The 20,986-nt window shown below is 37.2% G+C and overlaps 1 protein-coding gene across 8 annotated transcripts in view; it reads right to left on the bottom strand.

Moving 5' to 3' along the window:
* Positions 1 to 20,986, bottom strand: part of LRCH3 (leucine rich repeats and calponin homology domain containing 3) — a 102,521-nt gene that overhangs the window by 3,669 nt on the left and 77,866 nt on the right. For 3 of the 8 annotated variants that reach the window (XM_055399161.2, XM_055398988.2, XM_055398979.2), the window contains 7 exons: positions 18,548 to 18,619; positions 14,927 to 14,975; positions 14,027 to 14,134; positions 12,066 to 12,184; positions 11,365 to 11,502; positions 6,737 to 6,814; positions 4 to 3,320 (listed from right to left, as the gene is read on the bottom strand). In XM_055399161.2, coding sequence (XP_055255136.1) covers positions 3,120 to 3,320; positions 6,737 to 6,814; positions 11,365 to 11,502; positions 12,066 to 12,184; positions 14,027 to 14,134; positions 14,927 to 14,975; positions 18,548 to 18,619 — 765 coding nt within the window. In that variant the 3' untranslated portion in view covers positions 4 to 3,119. Of the gene's footprint in view, positions 1 to 3; positions 3,321 to 6,736; positions 6,815 to 11,364; positions 11,503 to 12,065; positions 12,185 to 14,026; positions 14,135 to 14,926; positions 14,976 to 18,547; positions 18,620 to 20,986 lie in introns of those variants that run through there. The other 5 variants (XM_055399418.2, XM_055399244.2, XM_055399074.2 and 2 more) reach the window with 3 other exon arrangements.

Here is a 20,986-nt window from a genome sequence, read left to right on the forward strand (position 1 = left end):
AAATGGGACAACGTGACATAAAAACAAAAGAGAAAAGAGGATGAACGTCACAGAAGTGAAAAGAAAAAATAAGCATCTCTTCTCTCCCTCATAATAATGAATTGAGATATGAAAAGTCAGTATCTGGGAATCTGACCTCTGTTCATATGAGTTATACAGAAATGGTACCTGACACTCACTGTCACTTTTATTGTTATTATTAATACAACTAAAAGTACATACAGATTATTTTGAATATTGGAAAATAAACAAGTCACATACACTTATACATACAACAGAGGATAAACATACTATGATGGAGTAAAAGCAACATTCTTCATTCCTGATGAATAAAAAAGCAATGCAGATCAGATCAGTAAAATGAGACAGGTGAAAACAGAAAAACAGTTCCAAGTTACCAGATGGTTTAAGCCTAAACCTAAAGATACAAAATTGTAGGAGAAAGTGCTTTGGAAATTACAAACCACAGGAATGCAAGACAGTTTCATGGCATAACTCAGACTGCATGAGACAGGAATGGCCACTATCTACATTATAGTCCTGACTATGAGAATCAGGGTGCTCATACCAGACAGCCACCACAGGAAGAAGCTGAAGTATATTCTTGAGATTTATGTGCATTTGAGAAAATTCCCCCCCACCCCCACCACACTGGGTAATTTATGGAAGGTTCAGTTTGAATCACTTAAAAATATGAATTATAGAATTTAAATACAGTAATCGTATCTGAAAAAGTGTTTCATATCCTGGTATTTAATGGATTATGCTGGAGAACAATGATGTAAGTTTAGTCAAAAACATCTTAATTAACATATATCTGAAAAGTGTTTATGTATTTGCTTAAGGAAGTTAAATTGCTTCTTTTTTATTTACCTCATTAATGTGTTTGGTTAATCCTTTCATATAAGAAAAAAAGGCATATCATAATAACATCTATCACTGGTTAGATGAAAGAATGATTACTCCCTAAGGAATGAAAGTGGAATTCTGGCTCTACTGAAGAAGTGACTATTTATTAAAGAAGATTTTCCTCAGCTTTTCACTGGCACTTAATACAGGAAGTTTTACAAAACCAGTTGCAATAAAAAATATAACAAGTATGTATTATGAGCCGTTATTGGTATTCTTGCTTTACTTTCTTTTTATTTAATACTTACCTTGATAAAACAAGACAAATGGAATCTTTTGATCTTATAAAACTAGCAATGTTGTGTAAATCTTTTGAGTACAACTGCAAGTACAGATTAACTTTACTTAATATGAACCTGCAGAGTGTTCTGCCTTTGGAGGAGACACATATTTCCTCTGAGGCAGATTTCTTGATCTCTACTTTCTGGAGTGCCCTGAGACCTGTGAGCCCATGGTTTAGACATTCCCTCAGTGGCTTATGCTTTCCAGATGCACATTTGCCTTCCAGCTGACTTACGCACCATTACTCCCCCCAAACAACACACCACACCATGTGTATTATCAGTGGTTTTTTAAAGGGACAAAACTTGACAAAACTGATCCCTGACTCAGAGACACCTTAAAAACAACGTCTCCCCCAAACTCTGAAAGGCACTACTACTACTGTATAAAACTGAACTTTTAAACACAGTGTTCAATGTTTCAGCATTGACAGTAAACAGTTTTTAATGTATTAAACACTTTTCCCATTTAATATGAAAGAAACCAAAGCAATCAGATCCTCAGACTGACTTCTACATGATGTTATTATGTTCCTCACAATCTCCCTTCATACCTCAGTTCAGCTGTCCAATTTTGTTAACAGAGTTCAGGAGATTCCTGAATGTTCAGAAACACTGTTTATGAGAACCAGAATCTGAATGCAATATAGTTTCAAGCATTAAGGCTAGAGGCTAATATACTAAACATTCTGAAAGAGACAATATTCATTGCCTTGGTACAAAACAGAGATTGCTGCCTAATACTTTACCTGCTAGTGTTCAGATATAATCTCAACAGCCTATCAAATACAAGTTCACCTATTAACACGGTTCAAATATATTGGAAAATACATAAATTCCAATTTTAAATTCTAAATAGGATTCCAGAAATGAAGTTTAACGAAACATAATAAATATGCTGACAGGTGCCAACCCCTGAGAGGGCAGCTCCAGCTTGTGTACTATTTTCAGTGTACACAATGGGCTCAGAATAGCAATCTAGGGAACCAACATTATCTTTGGACTGATCATCCTAATCAAATTAAAATTATTAAGATGAAATGGCCAGTGCCTTCCAGATGTCCAGACAGCAAACACTTATTAGGTGGGCCCTGTGCCTACTAATAAAAAGAGATTTCAGGATTTCAGGGCACGGTTCAATATGGAGATCTAAGTGACCAGGTGCCTTCCCAGAACAGAAAGAGCACAACTGTTTCCTTATGAACAGCTGCTGAAAAGTTCAGCAACTCATAATTTTAATATTTCTCACAGTTGCAGTACTTAAGTTGTGCTGACGCATGGAAAAACGGCAGATGGAAATTTTACTATGTCATTTGGAAACAAAATTATGGGTCATACTTTATCAATGGGCTCAGGATTGTATTAGTAGAACCTGCTCAGCATTCATGATGAGAGAAACAAGGCCTCTCAGGCCAGGAGCGGAGAAGGCAACGGCACCCCACTGCAGTACTCTTGCCTGGAAAATCCCATGGACGGAGGAGCCTGGTGGGCTGCAGTCCATTGGGTCGCTAAGAGTCAGACACGACTGAGTGACTTCACTTTCACTTTTCACTTATTGGAGAAGGAAATGGCAACCCACTCCAGTGTTCTTGCCTGGAGAATCCCAGGGACAGGGGAGCCTGGTGGGCTGCCGTCTATGGGGTCGCACAGAGTCGGACACGACTGAAGTGACCTAGCAGCAGGCCAGGAGAATGGATGAATGAGCAGAAGAAAAAATGCTGATCTTTTTACTCTTTGTTAGCATAAAAAATGCTTCCTAATGTCATGAACTGCTCGTCTGGGCACAAGAGGACAGGATTTATCTACTTTATTGATTAGCTCTTTGATGGCCAGAAAAAACACATATGTAAATACTTTTCAGTGAGAAACAAACCTCCTTTACCAAGCATAGGAATGAGGTGGAAAAATCACTGGAATGCACTCTTTCGGCTAGAGGGGGAGGATCCAGTAATAAAGCATACAGAGAGTTAACATTAAAGTACAATAAAATGCCACAAAACCCAAAAGCTGGATAGACAGAGACACAAAACTGGATTCTTCTGAATGTGCCCCAAGAGAAAGTAGTGTTTCAACAGTTCTTTTTACGCTGAGGTTTAGCTGAAGGATGTCAGAAGGGGAACAAAGATTGTCCTGTCCAAAGTGTGAGCAGGAAAGGAAAACAGAAAAACAAAGTCAGTGGATCAGAAATACAGATTTGAGTATAGAATTCAATATGATCATCTCAATCATATTCAAAGAAACATGCCCTGTAACATTGTTTATTATGATGATCAAAATAAAATGCTGAAAAACAAAACCACAAAGAATCCTCTAAGTGCTGAGCTTGATTTTACTACTAAACAGCAGAATAAAATTGTTGGTGCCTAGTATGAACATTCAGAATAAATAAAGAGAGGTGGATGCTGACTTAGGGTTATATAAGGTCTGAGGGTGGTGAGTGAGTGAGGCAACCTTTTTCTTGGCTCCTTCTTCCCCATTAACAAAAAAAGAATAGGTCAGAAAGCAAGGACAAAAACTTGGGGTGCACAGAGAAGGGAGAAGTTTTCAGAGAAAGCCAGGTGAGTCATGAAGGTTCAAAGAATGAAGAAAGTATGATAAGGGAAATTTATTACCCGGAAGTCAGGTTGTATTAAATGACTTGGTGTTTCTCTAAAAATCAAATCAAGTCCAGTTTACTAATTACTAATCTAGAGTTGTAAGGGGCCTTAGAGATCATCCAAACCCTCCAGTTTACAGATTAAGCAATTAAAAGCATTACTGGACTTGATAACAGTAAAATATTCTTTCACACATAACATATAATAACTCTAGGACATGATATACTGGACTCAGAAGTTTTTACCACCCATTAGATTTTTTTGAATGCGTCATATGATAAAAGAGAATATCCATATCCTTAACCTTATTGGAGGTTTTCAATAGTCACTGGTATTCTTCAGTGTTTCATAATTTAACTTGTAAACATATAAAAAGTTATACTGAGAAGGGAAATCATTCATCTTTACACTTGTTTTCTAAAAGGACAAAGGATGTGACAATTTTTTCAATACTTTATGTTATCTATTTTCAAATGATCATTATTACATCCCTGATTTTATTTACAAGTCAAACATACTGGGTGGTTGTGTTTAGGTAAAGGTCATAATGCCCAAAAGTAGGGGAGAACAAATGGAGAAGAAGAGGTATAGGTTTCTTCTTCCCTTCCCTTGGCAGAAGGAACTGAGAATGTGAGTTTAAAGCTATGAGTTTGTATTTATTCATTTTCTTCATTTCATTTAAGGCAAACAATTAAGTGTTTTAGCAGAAGTAGCAGCAGAACAGGAATGCATCTAAAAGCGGTAGTGATGGTGGTGGTGAGGCTTGGGTGAAAGGCAGAAGTGGAGAAGGACAAGGTGGCCCGTGTGGAATGGCCACTTCCTCTTTCTGGTGGAGGAGAGGGATGGGAGGGAGGATGTGTCAAGAACTCCAGTCTAAAACCACCCTGGAGAAACACCCAGTCTTTTAAATTGCATTTTTTTCTGTCTCCTGCCTTCAAATAAAAACTGTTAACCACTGCTTGGCAAATAGTGGATTAAAATGCATGCTTTAAAAAGCACACTGTTACAGTGTAAAGTGATTATCAGACAATTTAAAATAAATTAAACAAATAAAAGGCACATTGATTTTGCTGACTGATGGCAATTACATTCTGAAAGAATTTCAGTGTATGGACTTTAAATCTGAGACAGATGACGGTTCTGTAAAGTCCAGAGTGCATGTACACTGTAAGAAGTCCTTTAACAGTCTGACACAGGCTAAGTGTGCCAGTACGTCTAGCTGTGTGGGGCCGTTTTCAGCACCTTCTCTCTAGGTGTGCACTGCCTCTTTTTAATCACTCCTATTCGCCCTTTGGTTCCCATTCCCTGCCTGCACCAACCCGTGCCACATTCTCTTGTTCAAAGACACTGTGCTAAGAAACTGGGGAAGCTACTGGCATGCCAGTGATGGTCAGGTAGGAACAAATTAAGTAGGCATAAGGGAAACCCTGAATGTTAAACTGTACATGGGAATATTAGAACCTGCCTGTTAATATGGAGAAATGTAGGCAATTTATCTAGAAATCTTATTAATGCTCTCAATATGTTTAAATATGGCTTGTTCTAAAAGAGATGATAAGCCTTTTAGAGATCAGTATGATATGCAGATAACAAATTTGCTTTGAATTTGTCCACAGGAACAAAAAAGATCCTTGCTATCACTAAATGTGCATTTCTGTTATTTTATAACTCAGCTTAATAAAACAAAATAGAAAAAAGTGAAAAGTAAGTAGCAGAATAAAAATCTACTTAATAAAAGGAGAAAAAACACTCATGGGAGTCCACGCTGCCTGATGCAGCTGCTCTGTGTAGCTGGGCTCGCTTCCCCTTTGTAAAAAAGCTGAAAGGGAAAGGTGCCCATTGGACAAGTGATGTTATGACCTTCTCAATTCATGTTAAAGAGAGGAATGGTGAATTGGGTAAAATGAGTCACTGTCAATGAAAGCCCTTGGGACAAGAGCTTAGCTTCGAGAGAAACAGTGGAGTTGTTGAGTTGAGGCCAACACTGGGTTTCTGACAGCTAATTAAGAAGATGATAGAAGAGAGTCATGTTTTTCTCTTTGAATACTGGACAAAATATGGTGACAAGAACTGTAATGGTTGTGGTTAATGAAAAAAAGTATCAAATGGCACCAGTTTTTAGTTCTTTAAATTTATCTATATATCATGTCATTATATATAATATTTTTTAAGAATACCTCACTTAATTGTTTTTTAAAGGGTAAAAGTTTAACTATTTATACCATTAAAGGGCAATAAAGCTATAACTAAGGAATCTGGAGGCCAAAAAAACCCTCAAGAGCAGGACCAGTGCCTAAAAATGGCCTCCTGTATATTCAATTCCAAAGAGCCTTAGTAGGAAAAACTGGTAAAATCTGTAACTTAGTCAACAACGCTGTCTAGGTGTTTATTACTTTGGATGACATACCATGTTTATGGTTACGTTAACAGTCCAGGAACCTGTATATCGTTGAATATACAAGTGAACTATATATAGTCATCTCTCTGTGCCAATTTTGCAACATTTCTCAAAGTCTAAAGTTATTTCAAAATAAACATTTTAAAAAAATATTAAAGCAAGTGTTAAAAAACTGAAGCCAACTGAAGCATTCTTAGTCTAAGAAGCACATATTCTGAAGCATAGCCTCTACTGTGTATGAAGTTGTCTACAAGTCAATGAGCAAGTGGGGATATTTAGAAAATTTCAAAATAACTATTTTTGATTACTTGGCACTAATTACTTACACTGAAATTAATTAATATGTATATTATTTCTTTGCTTGGTTCTTGGAAATAATTAAGGAACACGGATCAAAAGCATGATGACTGACTCTAGTAATACAATCATGTTAGTAATTATCAGCTTAGCACAGAACTATCCTATAAGATATTAAATACCTGCATTTCTAAAAGGTTTTAGGAATGTAATACCCAAATTTATTTAGCAACATAAGAAATAAAATTTATTACCTGAGGTACACCGATTTTTCTGCAAGCTTCTAGGAAATTCTCCACATTTCGTCTGCATTTTGCCATTGTTAATTTAGGCTGCAAAAGAAAGAAAACACAGTATTATTAGCAAAGTTTAAAAAAAATTTGCTAACTAAAAACACTACTGCCAATGGCTTCATAAATTCAATGTTCTAGACTGGAGGGTTAGCAAACTTCTTCTTAAAGATCAGATAATAAACATGTTAGGCCTCAGAGCCATATGATCTGTTGCAACCATTCAAATCTGCTAAGAGATTGAAAGCAACCAGAGGCAATACATAAACAAGTGAGTGACTGTGTCCTAATAAAACTTTATTTACAAAAATAGCTACTGGCCTATGGCCCACAGTATGCCACTCTCTATTTTATAGACACTGGGCTTTGATTTTTATAAAGCAAGTACTAAACAGAAATTTTAGGAGGATGGCTGTCTAATTTTTTTCCACGTTAAAATATACACCAAAGAAAATCTGGAGGAATAGCAAAATTAATTACCTACAGCTAGGTCAATCAAGTATAATCACGATTGGCACTTTGGTTCATTTTCTGTCAGTCTTTTTAAAGAAAATAATAATAATAAAATCAATAGCTCTTGCTCATAAATACACTACAGATGTATCATGTCGCTATTCAATGATTATATTTAAATATGTGAATTTTAAAAGATTGGATTAAAGAACCATTTTCCAAATGGTGAAAATTTCCCATAGGAAAATCACTACTAAACTTGTTTTTCTGAAAATATCTCTTGACAACTAGAACATAGCTGCACTGCATGACCTAAAGTTGTGATAAATTTTTTTGGTCAAGTGGGTTATCTTATAAGAAAGAAATATGAATCCCATTTCCCAAAGTGGTTAACAAACTCAGCTGTTCAAATTCATCTGCTGGTTTAAGCATCAGGCATGGAAGCCAACATCTCACCTAGAGCCAGACATTCTGGAGTCCAAAGCCAAGTGGGCCTTAGGAAGCATCACTATGAACAAAGCTAGTGGGGGTGATGGAATTCCAGTTGAGCTATTTCAAATCCTCAAAGATGATGCTATTAAAGTGCTGCACTCATGTGAGCAAATTTGGAAAACTCAGCAGTGGCCACAGGACTGGAAAAGGTCAGTTTTAATTCCAATCCCAAAGAAGGGCAATGCCAAAGAATGTTCCTACTGCACATTTGCAATCATTTCACATGCTAGCAAAGTAATGCTCAAAATTCTCCAAGCCAGGCTTCACAGTACATGAACCAAGAACTTCCAGATGTACGAGCTGGATTTAGAAAAGGAAGAGGAATCAGAGATCAATTTGCCAACGTCTGCTGGATCATAGAAAAAGCAAAAGAATTCTGGAAAAACATCTACTTCTGCTTCACTGACTACACTAAAGCCTTTGTGTGGATCACAACAAACTGGAAAATTCTTCAAGAGATAGAAATACCAGACCACCTTACTTGCCTCCTGTGAAACCTATATGCAGGTCAAGAAGCAACAGTTAGAACCAGACACAGAACAATGGACTGGTTCAAAATTGAGAAAGGAGTAAATCAAGGCTGTATATTGTCACCCTGTTTATTTCACTTATCTGCAGAGTACATCATGTGAAATGCCAGGATGAAGTACAAGCTGGAATCAAGATTGCTGGGAAAAATATCAATAACCTCAGATAATGCAGATGACACTACCCTTATGGCATAAAGTGAAGAGGAACTAAAGAGCCTCTTGATGATGGAGAAAGAGGACAGTGAAAAAGCTGGCTTAAAACTCAACATTCAAAAAGTGAAGATCATGGCAAATAAATGGGGAAACAGTGGAAACAGTGACAGACTTTATTTTCTTCGGCTCCAAAATCACTGCAGATGGTGACTGCAGCCATGACATTAAAAGATGCTTGCTCCTTGGAAGAAAAGCTATGACCAACCTGGACAGCACATTAAAAAGCAGAGACACTACTTTGCCTACAAAGGTCCATCTAGTCAAAGCTATGGTTTTTCCAGTAGTCATGTATGATGTGAGAATTGGATCATAAAAAAAGGTTGAGTGCCAAAGAACTGATGCTGTTGAACTGTGGTGTTGGAGAAGACTCTTGAGAGCCCCTTGGACTGCAAAGAGATCAAACCAGTCAATCCTAAAGGAAATCAATTCTGAATATTCACTGGAAGGACTGATGCTGAAGCTGAAGCTCCAATACTTTGGCCACCTGATGTGAAGAGCAGACTCATCAGAAAAGACCCTGATGCTGGGAAAGATTGAAGGCAGGAGGAGAAGGGGACGACAGAGGATGAGATGGATGGATGGCATCACTGACTGAATGGACATGGGTTTGAACAAGCTCTGGGAGATGGTGAAGGACTGGGAAGCTTGGCGTGCTGCAGTCCATCAGGTCGCAAAGAGTTGGACATGACTTAGGGACCGAACAACAACAAAATTTAATATTATATCCCTGTTTCTTTGATTAACAAGAAGGTCCATGTGTTTAATTTCTCTAAGTGGTTTAACACTTATAAAATAGTTTTATTTTTCCTATATGTATTTTACATGCTTAAATGAAAGGCGCTGTTTGAGTGATCAAAATAAAGATCCTCAGTCACCTATATTCTCAAATTTCACTTTCCACATGAGCTCCTTGCTATTTCCTAAGTATTTCCCTGGAATATATGAACAATGACAGATTTCTTTTTTATTATTAAAAAAAATTATGTTTCTTAACTCAGTTGACAGAAACTAGGAAGAATGCAAAGTATGAATAAGCTGTTCCCCTTCTGGCACTGCCAAATAGCATGCCAATTCCTACTCTCTTAATCACCACCTCAGGACCCAAACCAAGTCTTTCAAGTCTTGGAAGCATAGCTGACTTGGCAGTACTGCTACTCCTCTTTGTCTTTCTACACAAAGTTGAAAGCCTGTTTTCTGAGGTCACTAATAATAAAAACTGGCCACCTATTTTCTTTAGAAGCAAATGCATGACTCTATTTTTGGATGTGCTAGAGGGAAAAGGGCCATATCAGTCTCCTGGGACCTTGGTAACAAAGCAGCTTTTATAATTAGACTAAAAGGTCCTTGGGAGGCTTAAATGACTTGCATCTGGAGAGGCAGGAAGATGAACGTCCAGAGTGGAAATCCAGAGGCCTGGATACAACTGCAGTTAGAGTAAAGGATTTGTATCAGGAAGCATGTGCTAAATAACAACAAATGACCAGAAAATGAGATTCTGTAAAGGTTAGACACTGCTAAGCATATTACAAATGCATAGTATCCATTCAGACTCATCAAAGGAGATGTCACAACATCAAACAATAATCAATGCAATGTGGAAACCTTGATTACATCCTGCTGTATTTCTGTATATTGATGAGGGGAGAGAAGGCAGAACAGCCATGAAAAGATATTCTTGGAACAACTGGGGATATGCAAATATAACCTGTGGATGCTACTGGTGTCTCATCCAGTGTCTCTACTCAGCCTGTGCATCTATCCTCCTTTCCTACCCCTACTCCCTGCTGGCTGCTAAGGGCTCACAGCTGTCTCTTCTCAGTTTCAGACTGATCCCACAGGAAGCTCTGTGAATGAATCACATCCCACTCCCACCAACAGGGTATAGCACCCACATCCTACAATCCCTGGTTTCAAGCTATGGGTAAGAGCAAAGTGGCCTAGGACATTCTCAGAAATATTTAGGGGTAAGGTGTTATAAAATCTGCAACTTTCAGATGGTGCAATTAAAATACACACACAAATACAGACAAAGCAAGATGCAATGATTATCAGCTCTAGGAGTTTTCTTTATGTTATTCTTTCAGTTTTTCTGAAGGTTTTAAATGTTTCTTAATAAAAAGTTAAAGGAAAAAGGAAACTTGTGTCAATCCAAAACTTGCTCTTTCTCTTGTGGGTTGCCATCCTGATATTCTGAAGTTCATGCCTGACCAGCAGTCTCAAGAAAACCTGCTATTTATCTAGAATGCACATTCTGCACCTGAGGTTGGTCCCTGAATCATGTCACTTCTAACCCTGAAATATTCATCATTCTACACTGCAGTTATAATCATATTATTCCTTGTAAATTCCTTCTGTGTTTCCTGGTTGTCTACACTAAGACAAACTTTTATCTCCCTGACATGGGACATGAAACTCTTGCCACACGGCCCGTGGCTTACCTCTCTAGCTACATCCTCTGCCATTTACACTCACAAACTTGTAAATAATCTACTTTAAACAACTTATGAATTCCTTTACTATGCCATGATCTTCTTTAGCTTTTTAATCTAGGAATACTATGTCAAGGATGACATTCTCCCTCTCTGTAATGCTGGCAAATTTCCACTTAAAGAATTAGTTCAAATTTTACCTCCTCTGCTGGCAAGGCTTTCCTGAACTTTCCAGGCAGCACTGAAGTGGTCCCTTTTTTGTATTCCCATAGCACACTTCTGACACAACTCTTTTATAACACTTACCACACAGCTGTAAGTTACTGTTTACAAGCCTGTTTTTTCTCTAGTAGATGAAAGACCCAGAAGGCAGGGGCTAGACTCTATTCATATTTGTATCCTTAGCACTCTCATAATGCCTGCCTCTTGACAAATGTCTGGTGAAGAGCCAACTTTTTTTAAGCATTAAACTTACTACAGCTGGTGAGGGAACGTGAATGCTTGGGACAGATCGAGGCCGCACATGATTGGCTAAATGGCAAAGAACGACACCATCGGTTAGAGCTGCTCCAAGATCACAAGGCAGAGATACCTTCAACCGGTACTCAATATGCTAAAAATCAAGATAAAAAGCAATTAACTTAAGTACCACAATCTCTTATTTTATCTTTCTATCCTAAGTCAGTAATTCAAGGAGATCCAATATACACGTATACACATGTATGTGTGGGGTCAACATACGCATGGATGTATGGCAGTAGGTGACAGTGCTGCCAAGTTCCATAACAGAATTCATTTACAATTTTCTGATTGAAAAACAAAAAACTAGATGCAATTTTAAAATAAACACTACATATGATGTAAGTGTGGTATGTATATGTGCACATATACATTAATTTTTACTAACTCTAACAAGATTTCTTTACATTGAAGCAGAAAAAAATTTTTAAATAAGCAGGACCAGGGGTTGACCTTTATGGAGTAACCCATCTCATTTTCCTAATAAATAGCTGGAAAAATTAGCTGAAAAAATTAATCACACAATGGGCATCCAGCACACAATGGACAGTTGTTGACTCTATTAAAAATGTGTAAGTCAAATGAACAAGTGATGCCAGGATCATGGGTTATAGCAATATCACTTAAAAAAGTATAACTCAAAGGCAATGTATATACTTTCCGTAGTTGATCTATTAATTCTAGCTCTTCTTCTCTCTGTCTTGAATTTGATCTTGTTATCGGATCTTTCAAATCAGTGGTTGGTACAGAAGATGAAAGGAGGGGTGAAGCATGACCTAAAAAATATTGATATGTGAGACAGAAAAGCGACTGCTAGTGTTGCAAAATACTCAGATCCACCTGATCAGTTTCCTTGAAAGTACAGCACTTTCTACTTCTGTACTGCCTTTTAAAAAAAGGTTTTCATAATGGAAATTTTAAAATATGCACAATAATAGGGAGAATAGTATGAAAAACTACCAAATGTCCATTATCCATTGGGCTCAACTATTTTGTGTTTGATCACATCCATTTAAAAATGTTTTTATTGAATATCACACCCCCCAAAATTACACAGATCATAAGCAAAGAGCTCTCAATAAATTATCAGCACAAAGTAGACACAAGCAAGTCAATAAATGGAAAATTACCAACACCCAGGAGACCCTCTCCTGTTCTCTGCCCATTGGTACCCAAGAGTTATTTCTAACACCATGGGTTTTAACTATGTATACTTCCTGGCTTCTAATACCACAGATTAGTTTTGTCCATTTTTGAACTTTCCATAAATAAAACCATATTATATATGTGTATGCTTCTGGGTCTGGCATCTTTTGATCAACATTATAAGATCTATTTACGTTGTTGTATATATTAACTTGTTCATTTTCATTGCCTATGTGGTATCCTGTTGTACAAATATACCATAATTATTTATCCATTGTATTATTGATGGACATTCAGTTTGGGGCTATTATGGGTGTTCATTGGAAGGACTAATGTTGAAGCTGAAACTCCAATACTCTGGCCACCTCATGTGAAGAGTTGACTCACTGGAAAAGACTCTGATGCTGGGAGGGATTGGGGGCAGGAGGAGAAGGGGACGACAGAGAATGAGATGGCTGGATGGCATCACTGACTCGATGGACATGAGTTTGAGTGAACTCCGGGAGTTGGTGATGGAGGAGGCCTGGCGTGCAGTGATTCATGGGGTCGCAAAGAGTCAGACACGACTGAGCGACTGAACTGATGAATGTTTTTGTACATATCTTTTGGTATAGATGTTACATATTTCAGAAAGCAAAGTTGCTACTCATAGGATACATCAGGTTGGCCAAAAGTTTGTTCAATAAAGTTCTTCATGAAAATTTATTTTATTTTTATCTAAAACCAAGTGAACTACCCGACCAACTCTACAAGTATTCAGCATTAGCAGATAATATAAACAGTTTTCCATGCTAATTTACAGTCCTACCAGCAGCGCACCTCTGGTTTGAGTTTAAATCTCACTGTATCTATCAGTTACATTAACAGTAATTTTGGGAGTGAAATGTCTGTTTCCACATCTAGGTAACTTTTTTGGGGATCAGCAGAGATTTGCCATATTAACTAAAAACCATGAGACTAAGTAGATCTGTTTTTAAATTACTGATTCATTTCTTTAACAATATAGAAAACACCTTTTACCAATGGAAAAATCTAAGAGGATGTTACAGGGAGAAAAGACATTCATTCCCTGAAGCCCTAAAGAGTATTTTTTGTTGTTGTTCAAACACTATAACCTGCTTTTAGGTGATACTGAGAAACTTTCTGAACAAAATGAGCAAGATTAAGATTCTCTTCCTTTAATATCAGTGAGATCACAGACAAATGCAGAGCTTAAAACTTTGTCTCAGTGACACCATAGGGTAGAAGTTTGTTTATTATTATTTTTTGTTTTTGTTTGGCCATACCACACAGGTTGCAGGATCTGAGTTCCCTGACCACGGACTGAACCCGGGCCCTGGCAGTGAAAGTACCGAGTCCTAACCATTGGATTGCCAAGGAATTCCAAGGGTAGAAATTTAAAAGTATGTTAACAGCTAATGTCACTGTATAACCACCTCCACCCCATCCCCGTTTTAGTCACTACCACCTACCTTTATTTGTTTCTGTCCTGACAGCTCCTCGGAAAAGGAAGCTTTCAGGGCGCTGGGGCTGGTTTCTCTGGATAGCAGCAGGAAAAGAATATGCAGGGGAATGATGAACTGAATCAGCATGGAAAAGCAAAATAAAATTAAAGGAGATGGAAAAAAAATTAAATATAATAACAGACGTGACAAAAGTTCAGTAAATGATAGATGAAAAAGCAATGTTATATGTTGCAATGATATAAAACAATAATTTTGGTTATTAATAGAAAAATCTGGTACAGAAAAGTAACCCTGATAGCAGGAGGGCTGTCTGTATGTACTTTTATTTTTTAGGCCACACCACATGGCTTGTGGAATCTCAGTTCCCCAACCAGGGACTGAACCCAGATCATGGCAGTGAAAGCCTGGAATCCTAACCACTAGGCCACCAGGGAATTCCCTGTTTGTTTGAATCTTTCACTGTGGTGCACGGACTCTAGTTGTGGTGTGTGGGCTTAGCTGCTCCACGACATGTGGGATCTTAATTCTCCAACCGGGGATCAAACCTACACTCTGCACTGAAAGGTGGATTCTTAACTACTGGACTACCAGCGAAGTTTCATGTATGTATTTTTAACTGTCATGTTATTCTTGGTGTATCAATAAAGACAGAATGAATGTTAATATATTAAATATAGTCTTGTGCCAACCTACAGCCCTGCTAGCAAATACTCAAGTTTTTCTATCAAAAGGCTGAGCAGCTGAACAACCACTTGAATTAAAAAATGAAAAATGTGCAGAGTTTCCATATTTGTGCCTGATTTCTCAGAAAAGGAAGCCACAGCCATTTAAGAAGTAATTTATCAGGAAAATCCTGGTAAAGAATTATAATCAGGATGTGGTTAATTGTACTTTTGTGTCTATTACCTGTTTCTGTTGTAGGTGAATTTGATACAGCATTAGATCTGTCATCATTCTGTAGAGAAATAAATACATCAATAATTATTATTCAAGAAGAGGTAATTTCCACATTTGTGGTAACTTAGGGATTATAAAAGAAAAAAATCATGCAACTCTATTCAAAATGAAGAATTTGGTATAATAAATTAATTTTGAATATTTTTTTAATGCCAAATCTCTTACTTGGTTCTACAGAATATAAGATTTAAGTAATGCATTCTCTAATGAGAGTCCTATTATGTAACAGGTCTTTCCTAAGACTGTGAAAAATTAAATCATCCTAAGGCAGAAAATTTTATTGGGAAATGTATAGGAGAGAATAAAATTTTATTTTACAATAGTGTTTTTCTGGGATACTTTCTAAAGTATTTCTCCTCTACTCCTCAAATAATGAATGTTTTAAGAAAGAGTAATGAAGGTTTCTTCATTTCAGCTAGGAAATAAGATGGTGCAAGATGATAACTGTATTTTGAGGCTAGTATTTGAATCCAAGATCTTTTTGATTTATTGACCAAAGGAACTATAAAGGAGAGAGAAGTAGCTCAATTGGTATAAGGTATACCTAAAAAAAGGGACTGGAGTTAAGCTAATTAAAAAAGAAGTATTGGTTAGCTGGGTTAAAGATATTAAAGACATGGCAGAGGAGTAAAATCAACAAAAGCTAGAATTAACAAGTTTTTCAGGCCTTGATATCTAGTTATATTCAATGATTAATGAATTGTACTCTATAATTTATGATAACTGAGACATTTTTGAACAGAATGACTTTAAAGCACACACATACACATATACACACTCCCATGCTTTTTTCTGCCTTTTGGGTTTCAGTATTTTCAGAAATCTTTTATCTCAAATTATAGCTGGACAGGTGAGATTAAGGATGAAAGGAAATTTTAACTGCCATAAATAAAATAATAAACAGAAGCCATGCTGTTGAGAAAATTCCTGGATTGATCTGAAAGACAATTTTGAGGTAATGATGCCTTGATTTGACACTCTCAGGCCAAGAATTAAGCTTAAAAAGTAAGCTGCATTCTTGACTGAAGAATTGTATCACATCTTCATCAGTGAAAAAGACAACATGTTCATCAAGTATAAAGATGCCAGTAAACTAAGTTTAGGATGCTGAGAAGAAATGGGAATTTAAATAACAAGTTTAAAGTAAGAGCAGCAGGCACTAGTAAAGGGAATGAATAGGCAAGTGAGGCAAAAGCTGGATAACTTTGTAAGGGAACAAAAGACTATCCTTATCTTCAAAGAATATGAGATAGGAAGGAGAAAGCTAGTTAGCTAAACAAAGACCTGTTGAAGGACCAATGGTACAAATTGAAAAATTTTTTCAAAGAGATTATTCCAGATACAGAGGGAAAAAAAAATTTTAAAAAACCTATTACTGTGAGACAGAAACTTTTAACACATGTAGGAATAAAATGATAAAGTTAATAGGCAACTCTACGAGATAAGGTTCATGGCATCTGGTCCCATCACTTCACGGCAAACAGAGGGGGAAACACTGGAAACAGTGACAGACTTTATTTTTTGGGGCTTCAAAATCACTGCAGATGGTGATTGCATCCATGAAATTAAAAGACGCTTGCTGCTAGGAAGAAAAGTTATGACCAACCAAGACAGCATATTAAAAAGCAGAGACATTACTTTGCCAACAAAGGTCCATCTAGTCAAAGCTATGGTTTTTCCAGTAGTCGTGTATGATGTGAGAGTTAGACTATAAAGAAAGCTGAGTGCCGAAGAATTGATGCTTTTGAACTGTGGTGTTGGAGAAGACTCTTGAGAGTCCCTTGGACTGCAAGGAGATCCAACCAGTCCATTCTAAAGGAGATCAATCCTGGGTGTTCACTGGAAGGACTGATGTTAAAGCTGAAACTCCAATACTTTAGCCACCTGATGTGAAGAACTGACTCATTTAAAGACCCTGATGCTGAGAAAGACTGAAGGCGGGACAAGGGGATGACAGAGGATGAGACGGTTGGATGGCATCACTGACTCAATGGATGTGAGTCTGAGTAAACTCCGTGAGTTGGTGATGGACAGGGAGGCCTGGCATGTTGCAGTCCATGGGGCTGCAAAGAGTCGGACGACTGAACTGACCTAGCTAAGGAAGAGCTGAAACACATTCCACTGAATGGCAGCCAATGTTCTCACCTCCAGAAGTACCAAAAGATAACATACAGTTGGGTGTAATGAAAAACAAAGCCAGACTAGAGGGGACTTATAAAATGGGGACTTTTAAAATATATTTTTATTGAAACTGTAAATCTGATTTGCATTCCAGTATACTAAAATAATTAGCTCAAATCATGCTGATACCCTGACTGTAACAAATTAACTTTCCTCTTATATACCTTCCTAGAAAGAATTTTGAAAACAGTCCCTCAGATAATTTTCTGTGTTGTTCCAATAAGGAATGTACTGAGAAAGGCTAGCAAAAGGTTAATGTAGAAGAGAATTAGAAAGTTTTTTCAGGAGTCATTCAGGTATGAGTAGCTTCAATAAGAACCAGAAAGAAGGTTTATCAGGTTTACAGGTGTAAGTTGGGGTTAGCATCTGGAAGGACATGACTCAAGATTCTGCAAGTATTCTGGTAAGCTAGAAAATTTTAAATGTTCACAAATAAAAATTAAGCAGGCAAACAGAAGACACAATATTTAGAAATTATTATCATTTAGGAGTATAATTAAAACACTTGAGAATTACAGTGGGTACTGAGAAAAAATGAACACCAAAAAGGAAAACCCCAACCTAACAGGGTTAAGATATGTTTCATGCTCAGCACCACGTGGGCTCTAATGAGGGAGACCATGGAGCCCAAATGGAGGGCAGAGAACTTGTGACAGTTCATAAGGACAGACAGGCTTGGAAAGGTACATAAAAGGGCCAAAGCTTAACTTACAGAGAAGATAAGGGAGGCACCATTTTCAATTATAAAGATTCTCCCTACATAAGAACTACTAAATAACTAGAAAATCTCCACTCTGAAAAGAAAAGAAGAAACAGGTGAGGTGTAAATCACAGGAGGACAGATATAAGTTAGACAAGGAGAGGACTGGTTGACAATAAGGATTATTAATCATTTATGTATCAAATGATAATAAGCATGGAATTATCATCCTTAGAGGGAAGCCTTCAAAAAATAAAATACCACAGGTTTTTTAATTTAGACTTACAGGTCAGATGATCTCCACTGTAACTTCCTACTTAAGTACAAAAGCAGCCATAGCCACATGGGAGTGGCTGTGTGTCAATAAAACAGAAACAGGTGGCCTAGGGACCATAGCTTACTGACCCCTACTATAAAAGGGTTTTGGCAGCAGACAGTCTCCCAGTTTGGGAGACTGGGGCTCAAGTTATTTCATGCACTTAGCCAACAGAGTTAATTCAAATAAAAACTCATGATCAAAGTAAAATAGTAATAAAGTTAAAAAGTAAACTCATGATCAAAAAATTCTTTGATATAAAATTAGAATATTTCAAGCAAAATCTCAATATAAAGAATTAATGAAGGCTATGTTTCTGGCATAATAAAACTTGCAAAAGTTCCTAAATTACAATAATCAGATATACTGATACCTGAAGAGGCCTGAAGGCAGAAGAATGAGGCAGGGTAGCAGCATAACCCACTTGATTCACACCTGACAGCGACTAAATTGCAAAAGAAAAAGAGAAGAAACAGAAGGCAGCATTTATGTTAGCAAAATGTCAGACAGTCAGGCAGGCAGGTAGATCTTCTCAGTAAAAGCAGAAAAGGAAAGGTCACTGACAAACTTTCAAATGGTTCACTAAGACACTGACAGGGCAGATAGAGAACACCTGGGAGAAAAGGCCTGTAATTTAACACAGTATTCCTATGACAGGGGAAACAAATCCAGTCAAAGAGTTCATTTTAACTAACCAGAACTGGCATGAATAACGGCAATATTTTTTCAATATTAATCCAAATTAGATTTATTATAATTCAGTTTAGTGGCTCTGGTGTCAGATGCCAGGCTATAGAGTTTTGCATCACACCTTAAGGATAAACCAGCATTTCATTTCTGCTTCTGTGAAGGTTCAAATGACCTCTAAAACATACAATTTTCCTTTTGTTTGAATCTTTTATCCTTTCACCAATCTATGAATACATACAACTAGTTAAATATATTAGAAATACTGTTATAATCTATTATACAGAATTTTATAGATAAAAGCTGTTCAAAACATGACAATTTTTTTTACTGGTGGGGAATGGAAATCAGAGAAGACAAGACTTTCACAAAGGGTGCTTGGGTGGGATTTTACCTGTTAAAAATGCCGAAGGCTTAAAGATATTAAAGTCTTTGTAAGTTATATAAATAAAAAAAGTTAAACTATTATCACAAATACCTGAATCATGGAATAAATGAACAGGAACACAAGTGGTGTTTAGAAAAAGGTAAGATGGTCAATAAAATAAATACAGCTATAATTTTAATGAGTTGATAGCAATTTTTTTTTATGTGTGCCAAAAAAAAGGACGTAATACTCACAGTAACATTATCTATCTTAAGGCAGAAAAAAGTGAAGAAAGAAATGTACCAAGAACAGACTGTGACAGCAGTCTTACATTTTATATGCTTTTACTTGTTTAGATTTCCTGGGCTTCCTTATAATCAAATGGACTTGAATTACTGTCAATCTCAAGTATGTGCTGTGTGCTTAGTCGCAGTCATGTCTGACTCTGAGACCCCACAGACTGTAACCCACCAGCCTCCTCTGTCCATGGGGATTCTCCAGGCAAGACTACTGGAGTGGTTTGCCATGTTCTCCTCCAGGGAACTTCTCAACCCAGGGAGTGAATGCCGGGGATCAAACGCAGGTCTCCTGCATTGCAAGCAGATTCTTTATCATGTGAGCTACCAGGGAAGCCCAATCTCAAGTATAAAAAGGCTAAATGGCACTATGTTGGCAAAAGAGGAAAAAAAATGAATGGAGAGAAGAGGAAGTGAAATGAGTCCAAATCTTTGCTAGTATCTAGCACTAAGTTCGGAGAAGGCAATGGCAAGCCACTCCAGTACTCTTGCCTAGAAAATCCCATGGATGGAGGAGCCTGGTAGGCTGCAGTCTGTGGGGTCGCTAAGGGTCAGACATGACTGAGCGACTTCACTTTCACTTTTCTCTTTCACACATTGGAGAAGGAAATGGCAACCCACTCCAGTGTTCTTGCCTGGAGAATCCCAGGGACGGGGGACCCTGGTGGGCTTCTGTCTATGGGGTCACACAGAGTTGGACACGACTGAAGTGACGCAGCAGCAGCAGCACTAAGTTGGCAAAGAAGGAAAAAAGGAATGGAGAGAAGAGGAAGTGAAATGAGTCTAGATTCTTGCTAGTATCTAGAGATGGGCTAGACATAGATGTAACATATACGAAAGCAACGAGCCTCAAGGGCAACCCTAAGAGAATGCTAGTGTAACAGATATTAAACATTTCTTAATACTTATATCAAATCCCGTATTTTGAGGTCTTTAAATCAAATTCAACATTTACTTGCTCTATCATCAGACCTTCTCATCACAAAAACTATTTTTTTTTGACAACTTTTTATTTTTTTCCTGACTGTGATTTTATTTTTTTGTTTTGGCCACACCATGCAACTTGCAGGACATCAGTTTCCTGGACTGAACCTGGGCGACTGCAGTGAAAATACCTAATCCTAACTGCTTGGCTACCTTAACAAATGAACAATTATTACATGTAAAGAATACATAAAACTTCCAAATTATTCAGGAATAACTTATTAGTAATTAATAACTAATATATCCCAGGAATTATGATAGGGATTTAGTATACATAGGTAAATGCAACAGAGAATATCCCCATGCCCATGAAACTTATAATCTAACAGTCTATCGTTGGGGGAGGGATATAAAAAACAATAAACTCCCACCTAAAAGTACTATGAAGACAAGTAACAGTGGAGAACTGATTTGGGGTAAGCAGTGTTGCAGAAAAGCCATTTTAAGGATGTGACATTTAAGCTGATACCGGATAGAT

This window comes from Moschus berezovskii, chromosome 1, assembly GCF_049115385.1.
Source record: "Moschus berezovskii isolate FMDL1 chromosome 1, NW_MosBer_1.0, whole genome shotgun sequence".
Classification (NCBI taxonomy): Eukaryota; Metazoa; Chordata; class Mammalia; order Artiodactyla; family Moschidae; genus Moschus; species Moschus berezovskii.